The following is a 20,006-nucleotide window of genomic DNA, read 5'->3' on the forward strand; positions in this document are numbered from 1 at the left end:
AAGGCATTTAAAGCCTAAAATGCCTCAATCAGGTCACCTCACAGGTACCTAGTCTCCAGATGCAGCAATTTGCAGAAAACTGAAGCCAGTCTTGGTAAGAGCACCCTTTCATTCCCTTCACCAATCTCTGCAACTATTCCAGCAGATCTCAATCCTTCTTAAAATAAGGCCTCCAGACCTGTATGCAGAATCAAGATGTGGCCTAACCACTCCCTCATATAATGGGATAATCACCTCCTTATATCTGCTAGCAAAGTTCATTTATATCATAGACAAAACCACATGAACTATCCTGGCAGCCTGTCTGCAATGCTCAGAGAACTTCATCTCTGACTGCACAATTACCACCAGGTCTTTTTCATTTTCCATTACCCTGAGTGTAGTAGCACACAGTTGGCATGTTAATCTAGGACTACTGTTACCCATATGCAGTATCTTGAATTTGACAAAGTTAAATTTTAACTGCCATTTCTCAGCCCCTGTGCTCAATTTTTTACATCTTGTTGCAGTAGCTTTCCCTGATTACTGTCGCTAACAACTCTGCCAACCTTTGTATCATCTGCAAACTTAGACATTAAGCCTAATATACCTTCATCAATATCATTAATAAATATAGAAAACAACAATGGGCCCAACACTGAACCCTGGGGGATTCCAATAATAACACTAGTCCACGAAGAGAAGTGTCCAATAATAACCACCGTCTGCTTTCTCCAACTCAAACATCCCTTATCCAGAGCAGTAACTTTCCCTTAATTCCACACTGCTCCAATTAGTATAGCAGTCTTTCATGTGCAAAGGCTTTCCTGAAATCCAAGTATATAATATCAAAATTATTTTTTCAGCTAGTTCCTTTGTTACTACATCATAGTATCTAATCAGATTGGTCAGACAATATCACCTCTTAACAAATCCATGCTGTGACTGAAGTATAACTGCATTTCTGTCTAGATGGACCTGAATTACTTCTTTAACCAGAGTCTCCATTATTTATTCTGCAGAAGTTAAGCTAACAAGTCTGTAATGACTCATGTCACCTTTTGACTCTTCTTTGTGAACATACATTTGCACATATGAGGCATATGGCAGAGAAGAAAAATGCATGGGATACTTACAAATTAACACATGACACAGAAGCCTATGATAGATACAAGTTGATATGCAACCAAGTTACAAAGGAGGTTAGGCAGGCGAAGGCAGATTACGAGAAATCCTTGGCAAGGGATGCAAAGAAAAACAGCAAAGAGTTCTTTACTTATGTAAACTCTAGAAGGAAGGGGATGAATCAGATTGGTCCACTTGATATTGATGGGTCAACTGTTGATGATCCTGCTCAGGTAGCTAACAAACTAAATGAATATTTTGCATCGACATTCACACATGAGGAGTTATTCAGCGAGGGGAATGCCAGAGGTGTATTCAACTCTAGCAGTAAGCTACAGAATCTTGAAATAACTGGGAGTAAAGTGGAGGAGAAACTGTTGAAGATAAACACAAGAAAGGCACCCGGGGTGGATGGGATCTATCCAGTTATATTAAAGGAGGCAGCAAAGGAAGAAAGCAAACCCTTAGCCATAATTATGAGAGCTTCCTTGGACTCAGGGGAGGAAATGTGCAAATGTGACCCCAATTCACAAAGGAGGATCAAAGGCTGACACAAGTAATTATAGACCTGTGAGCTTAACTTCTGTTCCAGGAAAATTAATGGAGGCACTGGTTAAAGAAGCACTGCAGGATCATTTAGACAAGACTTCAGTTATAGCTCGGATACAGCATGGTTTTGTTAAGGGGAAGTCTTGCCTGACCAATCTGATTGGATACTATGATGCAGTATCCAATGGATGCAGGGAATAGCTTTGATATTATATACTTGGATCTTAGAAAGGCTTTTGATACTGTTGCACATGGAAGACTGCTACACAAATTGGAGCAGTGTGACATTGGAGGCAAATATCTGCTATGGATAAAGGGGTGGTTGAGGGGGAGAAGACAGAGAGTGGTAATCAATGGACACTGCTCATCGTGGACTAATGTTATTAGTGGAGTCCCTCAGGGCTCAGTGTTGGGTCCATTATTGTTTTCTGTATTTATAAATGATATTGATGATGGTATATCAAGCTTAATGTCCAAGTTTGCAGACGATACAAAGGTTGGCAGGGTTGTCAAGGACACTACTGACACTATGTTGCTGCAACAGGATCTGGAAAGGTTGAGCAGATGGGCTGAGAGGTAGCAAATGAAGTTTAACATTGACAAATGTAAAGTACTACACATGGGAAACAGCAACCCCAGAGCAACGTATCAACTCTGTGGTACTACACTGACAGTGGTAGAGAATGAAAGGGACTTGGAGGTGGTTGTGCAGGCAGATATGAAGTTCTCTGAGCAGTGCAGACGGGCTGCAAGAGTAGCTCATGGAGTATTGTCAATGATATACAGGAATTTTTCCAGCAGGGATAAGGAGGTGATTATTCCCTTGTATAAGGCAATGGTCAGGCCACACTTAGAGTACTGTATACAGGTCTGGAGGCCTCATTTCAAGAAGGATGTAGAGCTGCTGGAACGAGTACAGAGAAGGGCAACAAGATTAGTGAATGGAACAAAGGGGTGCTCTTACGAAGAAAGGCTTAAGTTTTGCAAATTACAGTGTCTGGAGACTAGGCACCAGCGAGGTGATCTGATAGAGGCGTATAAAGCCTTGAATGGTTTGAGCATCCTCAATGCTGATGGGATTCTTCCTCTAGCTCAGAATAATCACCTGAGAGGGCATAAATTCAAATTGAGGAAAGACAGATGTAGGATAGACGTGCGGAAATTTGCCTTTAGCCAGTGGGTGGTTGGTTGTGGGACAGACTTCCATCCCTTCTCGTGGAAGTTGATAGCCTAAATAAGTTTAAGGCTCAGCTGGACAGGTATTTTGAATGAACAGAGGGGTGAAGTGGAAGTGGGTTTTTTTTTTTTTTTTTTTTTGGCTGATGCTGCATAAGCTTGCTTTCTTGCATCAAATGCCTCTACTAATGCTAATGCTACATCTCCAGTCCATTTATCACATTATTGTTTTCCATTATTCTTAAGTAATATTAATGAAAACATTTACTGGTCTAGACTGTAAATTATTTCTAAATTGTAGATATATATAATGAAACGGAAAAAAAAAAATTAAACAGTGACAATATCAAGCAAAGAAAAAGCTAAAAATAAAAGTATAAATATGTAAACTAACACTAAATACAGTATACCTGCTATAACAACTTGGGGTATAACATGTAATTATTTACATACATACATACATCTGTGTATGTTTTGTTCAAACATTATGTATATATATACAAATTAATGTTGAACATATTATTCACAATAGGAAGGCACAAAATGATACTCTCAAATAAGCAACAAAATCACAGTCTGAGTTACCGCCATGACTGTCATCAGTGCTGCTTGCCAGATATGGGAGAGCACAGCAGAGAAGCTAGGGAAGAAAATCATTTGAATAGAACATTAGCCATTCAGCACATAATTTAAGAGCCAGTTTTATTTATGTTAGTTATTTATTTTGTTTATGTTAGTTATTTATTTTATTTATGTTAGTTATTTATGATTTCTCTTGCAGAGTTAATATCAATAATTGTTATTATTTTTGTGAAAAGTAAAGAGGAATGCAAAGTTAAATAATCTGTGGAAAGGTATCAACAATCCCTTCATTTTGCTATAGCTGGAAGTGGGAAGAAAAATAAAATATCAGTGACAATATTTTTAATGGGAAAACACACTTTATATATTTGACAAGCTAAAAAAATTGCTTGTAAAAATTTATTTCCAACATATAGGTTAAGTGCCTTCACATTTAAAAGAGGAATTTTCCATCTTTGTTATGGGTCTTGGTATCTTAAGCACTAACTTAGACTGGCCATCACCCAATGTAAACAGCATTAAATGGTTGTTTATTTTGCATATAAATTTGTGATGCATTAAAATCATCCAGTAACACTGGCATATATTGTCAGACTTATCTTGCCATTATGCAATTAATATAAGCATGCACTAAAGAAAATAACAAGATGGCTTACCTATGTGATAAGCTCAGTTCATTAACTGAGCAAAGCACTGTTTTCAAGTTACTTTTCTCATCCTTCAGTGTCTGTGTTGCCAACCGCTGAAGTACTAGAGCAATGTTATACAATAAAACAGTATCATGAGGAGTCACTCTTCTTGCCTTAAAATGTTAGAAAACTCATTTTAGCTTTCAGATTTTCTTTTAATGAATACGCTATTTAAAAATTTAACCCCCATTTAATTTTAATAAAGTTATATCAAAAATCATTATCATCTAAAAATGGTATAGCAGTGGGTGTACCAGTCACTATAACACAAATTAATCCTTCTAGACTGACAGCCTTCCATTCACTAATTTCCTCTATACTATCCTGTTTTTGTTAGATCTTTACCCTAGCTAGATTAAACCCTCATTTTTCTAATGTTTGCTTGGTACTATTGATCCACTGTCCTTGTAATCCACATCTAAGCCTATTACCATTCATTTTTGCTTCAATCATCTGTTTATCTAATCTCCATTCTCTCATCTTTTAACTCTTTTGTGAATGTGTTTCTAATCATATGCAAGTAACCAAGAGTGAATTTCTTTCAAAGAATTTGTGAGTTCATAAAAATTGGAAAACTATCTACATAAATGTTTTTAAAAATAATTTTTTCCTATTTTGATTTTACAGCTGAATGTCAAAGCAGGGGCACCTCCATAGCCAGGTGGGCAGGAGAGCAGTGCGTAGCACACGCTTCTTGATTAGACCGGGGTTTGAGCCCATGACCACCAAATATGGAGGATGCAGAAAGGTCAGGGAATGACCACTGCATATCCCCAGAGCAATACGGCCTTAGTTGCTAATGCTCCTTAAAAAAAAACCAAATAACAAATAGATAGTCAAAGCGGGATGTTGTCAAAAATTAAATCAAAATATCTTTAAAAATATAAATTATAAAACTAAAATTATAATCATAAAAAATAAAACTTTAAAAATCATTAAATTTTTTTAACTTTAAAAAAATCATAAAATATAAAAATTCTTCCCCCCCCTTTCCAGTAATACTCTCAATGTTTTTATATGTTAATATATGTATTATTTGTTTCTGTTTAATCAACTTCTGCATCAAAATTCCAGAGAATTTTCTCAATTTCAGCTGGTGTAAGTTCATCTGAATTTTGTTGAAAGGGAATACTCTCCTACATCAATTTATAAAACTGTCATAAATATAAAAATGGCTACTATCACTCTTAAACACAGTTAATAGATAGCAGCATGTTTCTGTAGAGTTTAGGAGCACAATACAGACAATTTGTTGACATGCATTGAAAGAACCTTCAAAACATACACATGTTCATACTCCTTTTGTCTTTTACATGAAAAAAGTATGGCCATGAATTGCTTCCATCTGCTAGTTTCCATTTATTTTTTTTTTTAAATAAAGATTAAAACTTTTGATCAATTCCTTTATTTCTTACCCACCTCTCAGTTAAAATAGGCTTAAAAGTGTGCTAAAAACAGTTAATTTTGTTTTTTGGCTAACTTTTGTTTATTTTACTTTATTTTTTTTATTGTTTATTTCTATGTTCAATTTATTTTTCATTAAAGACTCTTCCTAGATATAAAATTAATAATTTCTTTCCTTTTTTTTTTTCTTTCTGTTATTTAGTATCCAACTTTTATTGATTTTTATGAAAATAGGGATATTTAGAATGAAATTTTGAAAATGTGAAAATTTAAATATTCAGATTTAAATATTGAAATCTGTTTATAAATTGTAGTATTAGTAGTAGTAAATGAGGCAAAGGAAGCAAGCTTATACAGTGCCAAAAAATAAAAAAATTAACCACCACACTTAGATAAATTATTAGAGGGGGATGGACAAGTGTGTCCATCCCCCTCTAATAATTTATCTAATTCTTCCTTAAATTTATTCAAACTAGCCACTTTTACAACAAACTTCCAGATGCTTGCTTACAATCTATCACTATCTGGATGAAAGCAAATTTTTGCACATCTACTCTGCACCAATCCTTTTAAAGCCTTAAACACTTTGATCTAGTTTCTTTGCAGGTGCCTAATTTCCAAGTACTGCAATTTGCAGAATTGAAGTCTTTCATGGTAAGGGTAATCTTTTGTGTCCTTCACTAATCTGGTTGGTCTTCTCAGCACCCATTCCAACAGAACCATATCTTTCTTAAAATGAGGCTTACAGATACTGCAATACTCAGGATGTGGCCTAATCATTGCCTTATAACAGAATAGTCACCTCCTTGTTTCTGCTGACAAAATTCATGTAACTTTTATGCCCTTGCCATGAAAGGATGGAAGAAGGGAGAGTAACTAAACAGATATTTGTAGTACAAACGAATGGTAATAAGTCCCTGGAGAAAGGTGGAATGAAGGTATCAAGCAAGCATTAGACAAAAAAAAAAAAAAAGGAGTTAAAAGCTCTAACAGGCAATAGAACAGCATAGAAGAGAAGAGTGAATGAAAAGCTGATAGTCCAAAAGGATTGATCTGTACTACCAGAGTGACCTGTGCACCCACTTGGTATAACAGATTTGGACAGTGGTGATAATGATTCAGTACTGGAATTAAATGCTCACTCTGCATTTGTTTAAAGTGATTTTCATACACAATAATGACAGTTTGTCATTATTTTGTATGAAAAAGACTGACTATGACCTTACAGCTGATCAAATTTATAATGCTGATGAAACAGTGGTTTACTGGAAGTTTACTAGAAACCAAGAACGAAATGCAACAGGGTTTAAGCTTAATAAGGAAAGAGTAACCGTTCTTATGTGTGCTAATGCTTCAGGTCAGCATAAAATTAAGCTTTTGGCGATTGGTAAATTTCAGCATCCACCAGCCTTTAAAGGAATTGTGCACTTACCTGTGACCTATAAAGCCCAAAAGAATGCTTAGATGGACAAAGATATATTTTGTGATTGGTTTGTTCATGATTTTGTTCCATCAGTTTTTCAGAACTTGAGAAAATTGGGAAAGCCTGCAAATACAAAGTGCCTGCTACTTCTCAACAACTGTAGGGCCCACCCCGCATGAATCAAAATTAGTGTCTGATTGAGGGAATATTTTTGCATGTTACTTGCCACCAAACGTAACACCATTAATTCAACCCATGGATCAAGGAGTCATTAGGAACTTTAAATGTCATTATAAAAATGATTTTATGACAAAAATGATGCATAAGAATGTCGACCCTTCAGAATTTCAACACAGTTTTACAATCAAAGCTGCAACATTTTCACTCCCAACAGCATGGAATGCAGTCAAATTTGTAACTCTTTTAAGAGTGTGGCGAAAGTTATGGCCGAATGTGATGTTTGCAGATCTACAATCTGATTGAAACGAAGATTTTGAAGGATTTCACATAAAGCTGAAGGCATCTAAAGTGAAAGAACTAATGGAAACTGCTAAATTATGTACAGAAGACAACCCCCTATGTAAACTTAATGCTGATGGCATAGAAGAGTGGGTACTCATTGAAGATGATGTTGAAGTTGCAGTGACTTTCACTGATTAAGAAATTATTCAAAGCATTATAAAGTGAAGAAATTTATTTATTTTTAAATAAATTTCTTTATTTTTCTTTAAAACTGCTCATTTTGATAAATGAAGCATGCTTTATGTGCTAATGAATAAACTGTCAAAATTTACCTGGCCATTTCTTCTTTATTCCATCTTAAATTTGAATTTTAAAAGTACTGCCTGAGAATCCGGATCAACCCAGTCCCCGAGCAGTCTGGATTTTCGGACTTTTACTGTATTACTAAAATAAATACTACTATCTGCAATGACAGCAGAGGGAATGGGATGTGCAGTTTCAAATGTCTGGTAATTTCCTCTTTTTACCTGAAATGTTGTGCATAGACTTTTGGAGAGGAGAAACTTTCAAGGAAGTGATGTCATCCCTAAGAGAAATGGTGATAGCATTTTTATCAGTCACCTTCACTAACATCTAATAAAAGAATTATACTGTACAAAGTAATGACTGGAAAGACATTGAAGATGAAGTTGTTCTGAATGGAGGTGGGGAGAGAGATTTTTTTTGTTGCATCAATTACTTTGATCATAGTGTGGCAGTTCAGGATGGAAAGTCCAGAATAGCTCAACATGGGTAAACTATTATTCCCCTCTAGTGATTTGAAAAAGTGATCCATCCTTAACATGACAGTTGAAATATGAGAAGGGTTGAGAGAATTAGTGAAGAGAATTGCCAAAATGGATGATAAAGAATCACAGAGATGGAGAAAAGCAGCAAGAACTTGCTGCTTTTCTCCATCTTGCTGCTAAAAGACAGAAAGAGACTGCCAACATTCTTGTTTAAGATGGAGTTTTTTTTTGGGGGGGGGGGAAACTAACTGATTATTGTTGATTCTGTTAATAGAAAGCATTCAAAACACCTTAGTATTTTAAATTGTGCCCCAAGGAGATTCAAGTTTAGCAACTTCACTCAGGTTGAGTTATCCAAGCCTACACTCTGATGTTCTTTGAGGGAGCATTTTAATTTCCAAAAATCTGGCCTACATAGGAAAGATCACATTCGTGTGTAAATTAGTATACAGTTTCTCTCTCTCTCTCTCTATATATATATATATATATATATATAATGTTTTTTTTTGGGGTGGGGAGTTAAGAAGTTGATTGATTTTACAGATACTGGTAAAATGCCTTTGTGAAAAAGTTTCTGACCAATCATGCTATGCTGTCACTGAGAGGAGCAATGTACATCCATTTTTATCTGTATATAAAGCACTTTAAACAAATACAGAATGAGTGTTTGATCCAAAATACCCTTGGTACTGCATTTCCTAATCCTGCATTATGAACTATAAAACTTATATCAGAATACATTGCACTGCTGAACAATAAAAAAAAAAAAAAAATTATTTTTAGTAGTAGACTTATTTCACCGAAAGGCAAAAAAAAATATTTAAAGGAGAAATACAAAGTATCTTTTTCCAAGCAAAAATCATGATTTTTGTATTAGCCAAGTTGTGAAAAAAGCCCATAAAAATTCCTCACTTCATTGATGGAATCAAAATCAGGCCTTTTCCATCTAGTGTGGAAGGATGGTGATTACATCCAATGTGCTACCTATGAGGGTTTTGCATCAGGCTAACTACAGTAAACTAGTACACATGTGGATTATTGGTTTATGGATATCCGCACAAAAACCTTTAACTTTTTTTTCTTTTAATTTTCATTAACTGATGAATCTATTTAAGGTTTATGAATCTATGTATTGTCATATCTACTTATTTTCTCTCTCTCTCTCTCTCTCTCTCTCTCTCTCTCTCTCTCTCTCTCTCTCTCTCTCTCTCTCTCTCTCTCTCTCCCTCCCTTCATCCCCATTATTATGTTTTTAACTATTGATGTTTTTTAAGTTTTATAGTTTATTGAAAGTAACAGAGGGTAAATCACACTTTTCAACTTGCTACTGGAAGACAGGTGTTTGAAATAAAAGCTGCACAAACTTTTGCTAAAATTATAATCACAGTACAATCTGTTACTGGCCTTACAAATTACAGTATAGTTCCTGTTTACAGAACTGTAAACAGGAACTATACTACACAAGGATGCTTCATTAGAATGGGAGATTCATCTTTGAACGGTTAAAAGGGTAAACTCATCTGCTGCCTGTTCTATATTTCCATCTATCAAAATGTTGTGGTAAAGAGCCATGACAAAATATGATATGCTGTAATGTAACAGGTGAATCAATATGAAATAAACATTGAAGATTTATTTCATTCTGTCTTAGTCGACCTTTTGTGTCATCCTTGTGTCTGTGTGTTTTTTTTTGTTTTTAACTCTTGTATCAATAAAGATGAGGTGTGTTGTACACTGAAATATTTGGGTTCTGTATTACCATCTATCGTTTATTAACAAGTTTGGAATGTAAGCTGCATAGTAAATACATTTCATACCTCTCAAAAGCAATATTTACCTCTATCACATTCTCGATTATTCCTAATCTTCCTCTCTCAAACAGCATTCCAAATTCATTCTGATGTCACCTTTATCCAAGTTTTTTTGTCACTCTTTTATCATTAAACAGATGGTGAAAGAATCAAAGTTTGGTACTTTTCAAAATACAAAGCTATTACATTTTCATAGGAAAAGTTTACAATGCAAAAGAAAAGAATGTATCATTAAATGTAGTGATAACAATTAAAAAAAAAAAAAAAAAAACTTAAAAATTCCCAAAAAGTATCACAAGTAACTTCATTGGTTTTCATATCCCTATCAGTAAATCTTTTTGTATTAAGTAACTTTGAGTAGTTTTTATTCTTGACTTAATTTTATTCACAAAGACAAACTGTCTTGCTTTAATAAAATTCATCCATTATGAAATCAAATTAATTTTTGAAATATCTTTTCGAGATTTGATTAACAAGTTAAATTTACAAATTCATTCATTCAAAATTTTGAATGTTATATGACCAGTAAATTGTGTCCTTTACAATATAATTTATAGATTTTGTTTGAAAATTCATTTTATTTCAGTAGTGTGAAATTTTATACAAACTACTTTTTTTTTAAATTGGCTTAAATGTTAAGGCAGATGTGAAAACAGAATCAGAGTGGATTCAGAAACATTGTCAGCAAATGACAAATTAATTTAGTACACTGAATAATCCTGATTGTGAGAAATTTTATTTCTTATATTTCAGGAAAGCTTTTGACACTGTTGCACATAAAAGACTGCTGTATAAATTGGAGCAATGTAGAATTAAGAGCAAGTTACTGCAATGGATAAAGGGATAGTGGGGTGGGAGAATACAGAGAGTGGTTATCAACAACTCTCTATCTTCAATATCAAGAAAACAACAAGATCTAGAAAAATTATGTAGATGAGCTTAGAAATGACAACTGAAGTCTGAAGTTTCACACTGATAAATGCATGGTACAGCATATGGTCTGTAATTCCAGATTAATGTAACAACTGTGAAGTACTATATTCAGAATAGTGGAAAACAAAAAAATAAATAAATAAAGAGGGGGGAGGTAACTGTACAATCAGATATGGAGTTCTCTGAGGAGTGCAGACAAGCTGCCAGGACAACTCATGGGGTTTTGCCAATGATATACAGGAATTTTGCTAGTAGGGATAAGGAGGTGATTATCCCATTGCATAAGACAATGGTCAGGCCACATCTTGAATACTGTACACAGTCTGGAGGCCACTTAGGAAGGATGTAAAGCTGCTGGAAAAGCAACAAGATTGGTGATGGAACAAAAGGAATGCTCTAAGCAAGAAAGGCTTTAATTCTGCAAACTGCAGCATCTGGAAACTAGGCACTTGCAGGGAGATCTGATTGAGGTGTTTAAGGCCTTGAATGGATTGAGTAAGCTAAAATTTTCATGGCATTCTTCCTCTTGCTGAGACTACACACATGAGAGGGTGGGCATAAATTCAAGTTGAGGAAGGATGGTTGTAGAATAGATGTGTGGAAGTTTGCCTTCAGCCAGTGGGTGGTTGATTGTTGGAACAGGCTTCCATCTGTTGTTGTGGAAGTGGATGCTTTGAATAAATTCAAGGAAGAACCAGACAAATTCTTGGAGGATATGAATGGGTGAAGTGCATGTTTTTTTTTTATATATATATACATATAAGCTTGCTTTTTTGCATCATTTGCCACTACTAATAAAAGATCAGTATACAAATTACTTTGCTAATTTCACATTGAGCACAGTTTTTCATATAAGAATTAAACAACCTGCATTATGTCCCTCACTCAATACATTAAAGCGCACTTACCTTTAATAATGTATATTTACATTCCTTGAGTTTCCCACATTTGAAGTATGCTCTAGCCAAATACATCAAAATTTCCACATTGTGGTATTTGAAGAACTTCTTCAAACAATTTTCATACTGTAATAAATAAAAACATAACATATAATCAGTGCACAGCAATTAAAATACATATTCATAGCTGCCAATTTTTAACTTTCCAAGAGCTGGAGATCAGACATTTATAAGCAGGAGGAAAATAGAAAGGCTTTGAGCCAAAACAAACAGGAGTGCCTCCCAAGAAACAGGAGATTTTTCGGGAAAAGCAGAAGGCTTTTTTCTTTTTCTTTAAGTTGCACTGCACTAGAAATTAAATTTCACTGGCAAAATACACATTTTATATTAAAATACAGCTATAGGATTGTTCATTGGTGCAGTATGCTTTTAAACATTAGCTTACTTAACATTTCTCCATCTGTGGATTTCTGTTTTGATATTCTATTAGTCACTGAATGATTTCAACTACTTCAAGAAAAATACTGTTGTAAACTTTGATCTCTTGGGAAATGTTTGGATCAAAGAGTAGTTCAACAAAGGCCCTGCTGTCTAGATTTGGCTGTCAGGAGCATTTCCAAAACTTCACTACAAAGAGAAGATCTCAACTCAGTTTTTGTTTTACTAAACTGGCTGAATATTCTCTCACACTCAGCTTTGCTATTAGAATTTGTTAGAATGCAATACATAACTTGGGATCATTTGTTATATGTCAAGCTTCCTTGTGCACTTATTAGTTCCCCAACTAAGGATCACTGTATTTCAAGCCTTTCTTTTTTCATAATAGCATCATAATGGTAGGTCCTCACACTGAAGCAAACAGAACCAATGCTAAAAAACATCTATTGCTTCATCTATTTCTTTATTTTTAATGATATCAAGATGTACTGGAACCTTGTCCACACAGAAAAGTTTCAAATCTGAAAATGCCAATCAATAAAATTTGTGCTACTTTGGCATTTGTAAGAAAATTTTTCAATGGGAACTTGTGCACCATGTAAATTCTAGGAGTAATAATGACATAAGTACTTGGATGTGAGATATGTTGGATTGAAGAAAAAGCTTTACTGGCATAACACTTAAAAGAAACCAAGAAAACTGCTTTATTCAAGCCATCCAGCGGGGGGGGGGGGAGTTTTTTTCTCTTGTTTGTTTGGTTTTTAGGAGCATTAGCAACTAAGGGCATATTGCTCCGGGATATGCGGTGGTCATTCCCTGACCTTTCCGCATCCTCCGTATTTGGTGGTGACGGGCTCGAACCCCGGTCTAATCAAGAAGCGTGCGCTACGCACTGCTGCTCCTGCCCACCTGGCTACGGAGGCGCCGGGGGGGGGGGGAGAGAGAGAGAGAGAGAGAGAGAGAGAGAGAGAGAGAGAGAGAGAGAGCTGTGAATAGACTCTCTGCATGAGTGAGGATAACATGTTTAGAATTATCAGCTTGCCTGATATGTTTAAGGTTTCTTTTACCAGGTTTAGTTCTTTTTCTTGAGTTCAATCTGTCTTCTTTCATGATCTTGATTTGAACATGAGTCAGTGCCACTCACAAGTAACTGCTTGTTTTTATTTTCAACTTGGTAACTCTGAGAAGTGCTAATTTTGCTGTTCTCACAACTTCTAACCTCTTCTTTAAACAGATTTGTCAAAGGCTGCCACCGTTCTATTAGTCAAGTTATAAATTTGACTGAAGCTAGACAACATATACACACATGCTTCAAAATCTTTTTTACTTCAGCATATGCATCAGTTGAAATTGTTTAATTCTATCTTTTCTTTTAACATGTCTTTATAGATGTTAGTAAATTTCTATCAAGCGTTCACCCACTTTCACAGGAAAGAAGGAAGCTCCCTTTCCAGCACAAAACAAGATTAGCATATTACCATCAAGTGATTAATCTTCTCTTTTAATACCGTTGCATTATTGATACTAAGCACCACATAGTTTTTTGAAGGAATCTCACATGCTTTCAGGTTGTTCAGATGGCCAATGTTGTACTCTGTAGATTCATCTTCCAGTACTGGGACTGAGGTAAAGCCGCTTTCAATTTGACAGGTTTTTTCTAATGACAGATCACCAGAATGGGATATAGCTTGAGATCACTTTGATAGTGTCATCTGTACAATCAAAAATTGTCCATTTTTCGCAGCCATCACTACCTCTTCTTTCTATATCTGTGCAATTTCACTAACAATGCTTCATGTGTTTGTTCTTCCACATATCTGTATTTTTTTGCTATTTCATTCTAAGAAACATATTTCCAAATCACACTTGCTTGCAGTACAACTCAGAAGAAGAAGTTTATGTTCATTGACAAAAGATGAAAATAAACATTTGGCACATATGACATCATCATCACCACCATGAAATGCAACATCTATTTCTGCATCTCTTTCTATGTACTGGATGCTATTATTATGCCTCTAAGTTTGTAAATGTCTGATTATGCATGCTGAAATGTCTGATTGGTGCACACCCAGTTGAACCTTACTTGAAATTGAAAATTACATGTACATAGGGTATAAAAGGAAAACCTGTTGTCTTTTTCAGAATTTACAACACATGGAAACATGTGACATATGAATCTTGAATTGAATCCTTTCCTTGAAATCAATTTAATTATTAAATGGCAACATGCAGTGCACTTTCATCCTTGTGTCACTTTTTTCAAACAATTCTTTACTGACTGGTTTCATTTGTTTCCATATGGATCTGAGGACTTCACCAATTATTTATCCTCTCCAGGTACTATTCAGTCCACTATTAAAAAAAAATGGTTACTTATCATTGATGTAAATTTTAGTTAACCCTGTATTCTAAATATAGGGTGTTATGAACACCTTGTATTTAAGAATACATTGCGTTCGAGATAATATACTTCCCTGAAAAAACATTATGAACACCCCCATGTTTCAGCAATACCTGTTTCCCTCACCCCCATCTAGTGGTGACACTTGTGTTACAGTGAGAACCAAGAAATATGATATTGCAGGTTCTTGACATGCAGTCCATATGAAGTACTAGATTTACATGGGCATGGATATAATCTGTTGAACTTCAAAAAAGGGATGATTGTTAAGTGCCAGTTGAAGGGTGGCAGATTACAGAAACCACAATTCTTTTGGGCTGTTTGTGAAGTGCTATAGATAAGGTGTTCCAAGAGTGGATGGATAGTGACAGCAGCATCCACCAGACCAATGGTGGGCCAATAGGTGAAAAATGATGGAAAGGCTAACCATAGACTTTAAACATGGGACAACCAGTAATTTTTCCAAGACCACAATCCAGTGAAACCATCTCTGTATGGAACAGTTGTCTACTCCGTATGAGTAGGCACCCGTTCAAGGTACCCATGCTTACAGCCACTCATCACCAGTGACAAAAAGTTTGTATCTAAACGGCATCACTGGACCATTGGCAACTAGAAAAAAAGTTGCCTTTTCTGATGCTATGCCATGTGGATGGTAGATGGAGGGTATAATGACAAACTATGGACAGGAATCACGCCAATGTCCTGGTCAAAGAGAAACAAATAGGTGGTGTAGTTCTTTGGTGTGGGGATGTTTTCCTGGAGCCCTCATACCCCATACCACACTCTGAATGCTAAAATCTATCTATCCATTGTAGCTCGTCAAGTATGCCCCTTTGTGATGACTGTCTTCCCAGATAGCACAGGTGCATTCCAGCAGGTTAATGCGCCCTGCTACATTGCCGGTGCTGTTCAAGTGTGGTTCACTAAACATGAAAATGACTTATAGGTGTTACCTTGGCTGCTGGATTTACTGGATATGAATTGCGTAGAACACTCTAGGATTATGTAGATTGACATGTCTAGTACTTGGATCCTCCACCATGGACTATCAGAGTTCTACATGATGCAATTTTGGTGACATGGTATAACATACCTCCTGCAATATTCACAGGCCTTACAGAGTCCATGCTTCACTATGTGGCAGTGGTACTGGAGGCAGGATGAGGACATACCCACTATTAGGTAGGTGCTCATGATGTTTTGACTGGACAGTGTATATTCTTGAAATAAAATACAAGCACTATATAACTGCAATGTGTACAGCTGATTATATGATTCAATCTGCATTGAGACAAAAAGATAGTGTTACATTTCCAAAGTTAAAAATTCCATCATTCACAAAGCATGAATTTTATATATTATTTTTATAAATTTGGAAATTAATAAAAAAGCAAAGAATTGCATATATCACACATAAACAATTACTCATATCAAACTGAACCTGTTGAAGAAAACATTAACAGTATAACTAAAAATATTAAACATTTCCTACCATTTGTATAGCAGCAACATACTGTTTTTGTTCCACATAAATATGTGCAATATTCAGCCAAACATCACAAAAATCAGCTGTAGCTTCTCGAACCTGGGCAAATACATCTCTAGATTCTGAGATGTAACCTTTATGGGCCAATACCGCTCCTATTAATAAAACTGAGGTTTAATCAAATGTATTAAATAAAAAAATGTGAATTATGATATTATAAAGATCATTCAAATGAAAACTGTTAAAGTTAAATAAAACTTGTATTTCACAAACAACGAGGAAACTACACAGTCCGCCAATTGAATAAAAGGACTGATTTTTTTTCCTGTCTGCACCTTGAATGCTACATTAAGAAAATAGTGCACCATTTGAACTGGTAGGGTGTACTTTTTTGATAGAGAGCATGTGCACAGGCATCATCCTGAGCATGTGCCCAGGCATCAAGTTCACGAGTTGCAACAGTTGTACCGAGATGGTGTGTGCTGTGTCAGAAATTTGAAGATGGAGAAACATTTAGTAATTGAATTTTATTTTAAATTGAGTAAAAGTGCAATGGAAGCGTTTGAAGCCTAAAAAAGGTTTAGGGAGATGCATGTCTATACATGTATGTTTGAGTGGTTTGCATGCTTTTTTGACAGAAGTTGACTGAAGATAACTCCAGACCAGGATGACCAGTTTCAATTCAAACTGAAAGAAACATTAAGAGTGTCTGGTCTTCATCTTGTGAATGAAGACCAAAGAATCACCACCCGTATGACCATAGGGGATATAGTGTGTATCTGTCAGTAGTGCCAGTGATTCCCCACATAAATGTGCCAAGGCTAGATGAGTGTGTGAGTAGTGTATGTACTATGGATACAGTGTTCATCTGGCCTCTCAGTTACTGGAAGGCTCTGTCACAAGGAAGCTGGACCAGATCAGATCAGTAGAGGAATGCCTGTTGGAGTCCAGTCGCCCCAGCAGAGCAACGAAGAGAACTCAAGAAATGAAATGGGGCAAAGGGAAGAGGAAAAGCTGTGACCTCAAGGAAAGGAGGTCCCAATATAGAAATAAAAACAAAATCAAAATAAAAAATAATAATAAAATAATTATAGATAAAAAAATCATTAAAAAATAAAAAACTTAAAAAATAATAAAAAATAAATTTTTTTCCTCTTTTTTTTCTATTCTGATTCCCCCTTCAACGAAATCAAACAGAGCCCGATTTGTCTCAGCTAGAAAAATTACTAGCTGACCACCAGAGGAGAACCTTGGGGGAAGAATCCTGCATAGCAGTGAGTGCATCATTATGAATGTTAAAAATTCCTACTCCAGATTGCGGTTTGTGTGAGTATGGTCCCAAGTTCAAAGAGAAAGTAGGGACAACCAGGAGGTTGCACACAAGAGAAACCTAGTCAGGTTCCAGTGGGACAGCAGGAGCAACAGTAGTCATAAGGTGTCTCCGTCTCCTCTTGAAAAGGGTAGCACAGTAGTGTTTAAGATACTGAAGATTTCACTGGTTTCAATCAACGAGTGTATGGGCTGGAGAGCAGGCAAGTTACTTTGGAGGAAGAGCTGTTGTCTCAGATCCAAATAAACCACACAGTCCAGCAAAAGGTGATTCCAGTTTCTCTGTTTCACCACAGATGGTTCCCCTTTCTGTGCTGTTTTGTCTTTTTCCAACCTTAGCATTGAAGTCCTCATAATAATAGTGTAGTGGGTTTTCTGCTCGTCTAGAAGACTCTCAATTTCGGCGTACCTTTCTTCAACCTCTTCATCATCATGGCTTGATGTTGGTGCATAAATCATTATAACCTTTAGCTTGTACCTCTTAGAAATCCTGAGTAGTAGTAGTAGTCTTGACACCCTTGGTGATGTACTTTTGAATTCCAAAATGTTGTTTTTTATATTTTTATGGACCAGAAAGCCAACTCCACCTTTACCCTTTTACTGTTTCCATTGGTGTACAGCGCCGACCGGGCTAGCTGGGTGGGTAAAGTGCCTGCTGGCAACCCAAAGGTCGCGGGTTCGAATCCCGTCTTGGGCTTGGATCAAAGTACTGCAAAAACCTTGGGAGGTGCATTATGGCCACAGAAGCTGATGCGCCAACAACTATCCAAAAAAAAAAAAAAAAAAAAATTGGTGTACAGCAGATTTCCACTTGATAAACTTATAAGTGATTCATTTCTTCTTCTTGTTTCAGCCAAACCGATGATATTCCAATTTACATTTTCTAATTCTTTTTCCAGCTCTAGTATCCTGTCTTCACTGATGAGCAATCTTACGTTGTAACAGGCCAAGTTCAGTTTCCGTGCATGGCAGCCTGATTGTACCCAGAGATTCTTAGCACCCTCTGCTTCCACTCTGATCCTCTCGCTGCCGTAAGAGGGGAATTGAAAACTGCTGGGGACCGAGGGTGAGCCAAGAGATGGTACTTTTAGTGAGGAAAGCAATATCCAGAATGAATTTTCTGGTGGTCTTGCACTTGAGCCCTGCAGACCAGCGGGACTGCCAGAGGTTGGAAACTTCAGACCAGAGTCTTTTCTTCTTGGTTGCAAGGTTGGTGTTGGTAGTAGCAGAAATATCAATGAAGGTAGTTTTGTATGTTCCTTCTGGAGCAGTGCAAGAGGCTGCAGTTAGCAATATAGAAGTCTAAAGGTAGATTTCCGGAAATGACCTGGAGTGCTCAGGTGGAGGCAGTTCTGCAGACTCTTGTGGATCAGAGAAGAAAGAGACGTTGAATACCATTTAGTTTGTCGGCAAAAGTGATTCTCAACCCTGTGAAACCAGGCAGGGGCACCATATGAAACAATAGGGAGGAAGTCTGCAGAATATAAGAGCTTGAAAGTTCTGCCCTTAAGTCACCAGTCTGTTCTGGTCACATGAGCCAGTATGGCTATGTATCTCTTGATCTTATCCTTGATATAACCGAAATGCAGCATGAAGGACCATTTATGATTGAGGAGGACACCGAGGTATTTTACCGTTGTGTGCGTTTTGACAGATGTGTCTTGGAGTCGGATGACAGGTGGCCTACAGATATGGAGGGTACCTTTAATCAGCAACATTTTGGTCTTGGTTGAGGATATGGTAAGTTTGTGAGTTTCAGCCCATTCAGTAAGAGCATTCAAAACAGAGTTGGCTTGCAGCTCCAGAGCAGCGAGGGAGGGACCTTCCATGACTAGAACAAGGTCATCTGCATATGACAACATGGTAGTGCTATCGAAATTGTTGGAGAGCCACACATCCAAGATCATGTTACTAACAGATGGGCCCAAGATAGACCCCTGGGGACAGCCTCTAGACATAGGTCTGGTGATTTTGTGATAAAGCGTCTTGATGGTTTTTTTTTTTTTTTTTCAGTTGTTGGCGCATTGGCTTCTGTGGCCATAATGCACTTCCCAAAGTTATTTTTGCATTTTACTCTGATCCAAGCCCGAGGTGGGATTCGAACCCACGACCTTTGGGATGCCAGGCAGGCACTTTACCCACCTGGCTAGTCCAGTCGGCGGTCTTGATGGCAATCTTCTTGTTGTGAAGTAACTATTGATACATTTATATATTTCGGGCGAGCATTCTGCTTGTCTGACCTGCCTGATGACATTAATCCACCAGACTGAGTCAAATGCTGCTTTAAAATCAATAAAGATAGTCAGGATATATTTAGAGTTGGAATCTTCTCTAACTGCGCATAGTTGCAGCAGGGCATCGGTGGTGGAACATCCTGGTTTAAAACCATACTGGCTGGAAGCTGTCAGACCTTTATTTTGGTAGTCAGCTTGGATTCTGGTGAGGAGGAGTCTTTCAAGCACTTTCCCAAGGATGGGCAGGAGTGCATTGGGTCGGTAAGCAATCGTGTGGTTAGCTGAAGCAGCT

General features: G+C 36.6%; 1 protein-coding gene across 1 annotated transcript in view; it reads right to left on the reverse strand.

Moving 5' to 3' along the window:
• Positions 1 to 20,006, reverse strand: part of LOC150079949 (RNA polymerase-associated protein CTR9 homolog) — a 243,782-nt gene that overhangs the window by 90,214 nt on the left and 133,562 nt on the right. The window contains exons 13-15 of the mRNA XM_090383623.1: positions 16,158 to 16,306; positions 11,830 to 11,946; positions 4,068 to 4,213 (exon numbers count right to left, since the gene is read on the reverse strand). Coding sequence (XP_090239749.1) covers positions 4,068 to 4,213; positions 11,830 to 11,946; positions 16,158 to 16,306 — 412 coding nt within the window. The remainder of the gene's footprint in view (positions 1 to 4,067; positions 4,214 to 11,829; positions 11,947 to 16,157; positions 16,307 to 20,006) is intronic.

This window comes from Mastigoproctus giganteus, chromosome 10 (genome assembly GCF_048544385.1).
Source record: "Mastigoproctus giganteus isolate SK-2022 chromosome 10, ASM4854438v1, whole genome shotgun sequence".
Classification (NCBI taxonomy): Eukaryota; Metazoa; Arthropoda; class Arachnida; order Uropygi; family Thelyphonidae; genus Mastigoproctus; species Mastigoproctus giganteus.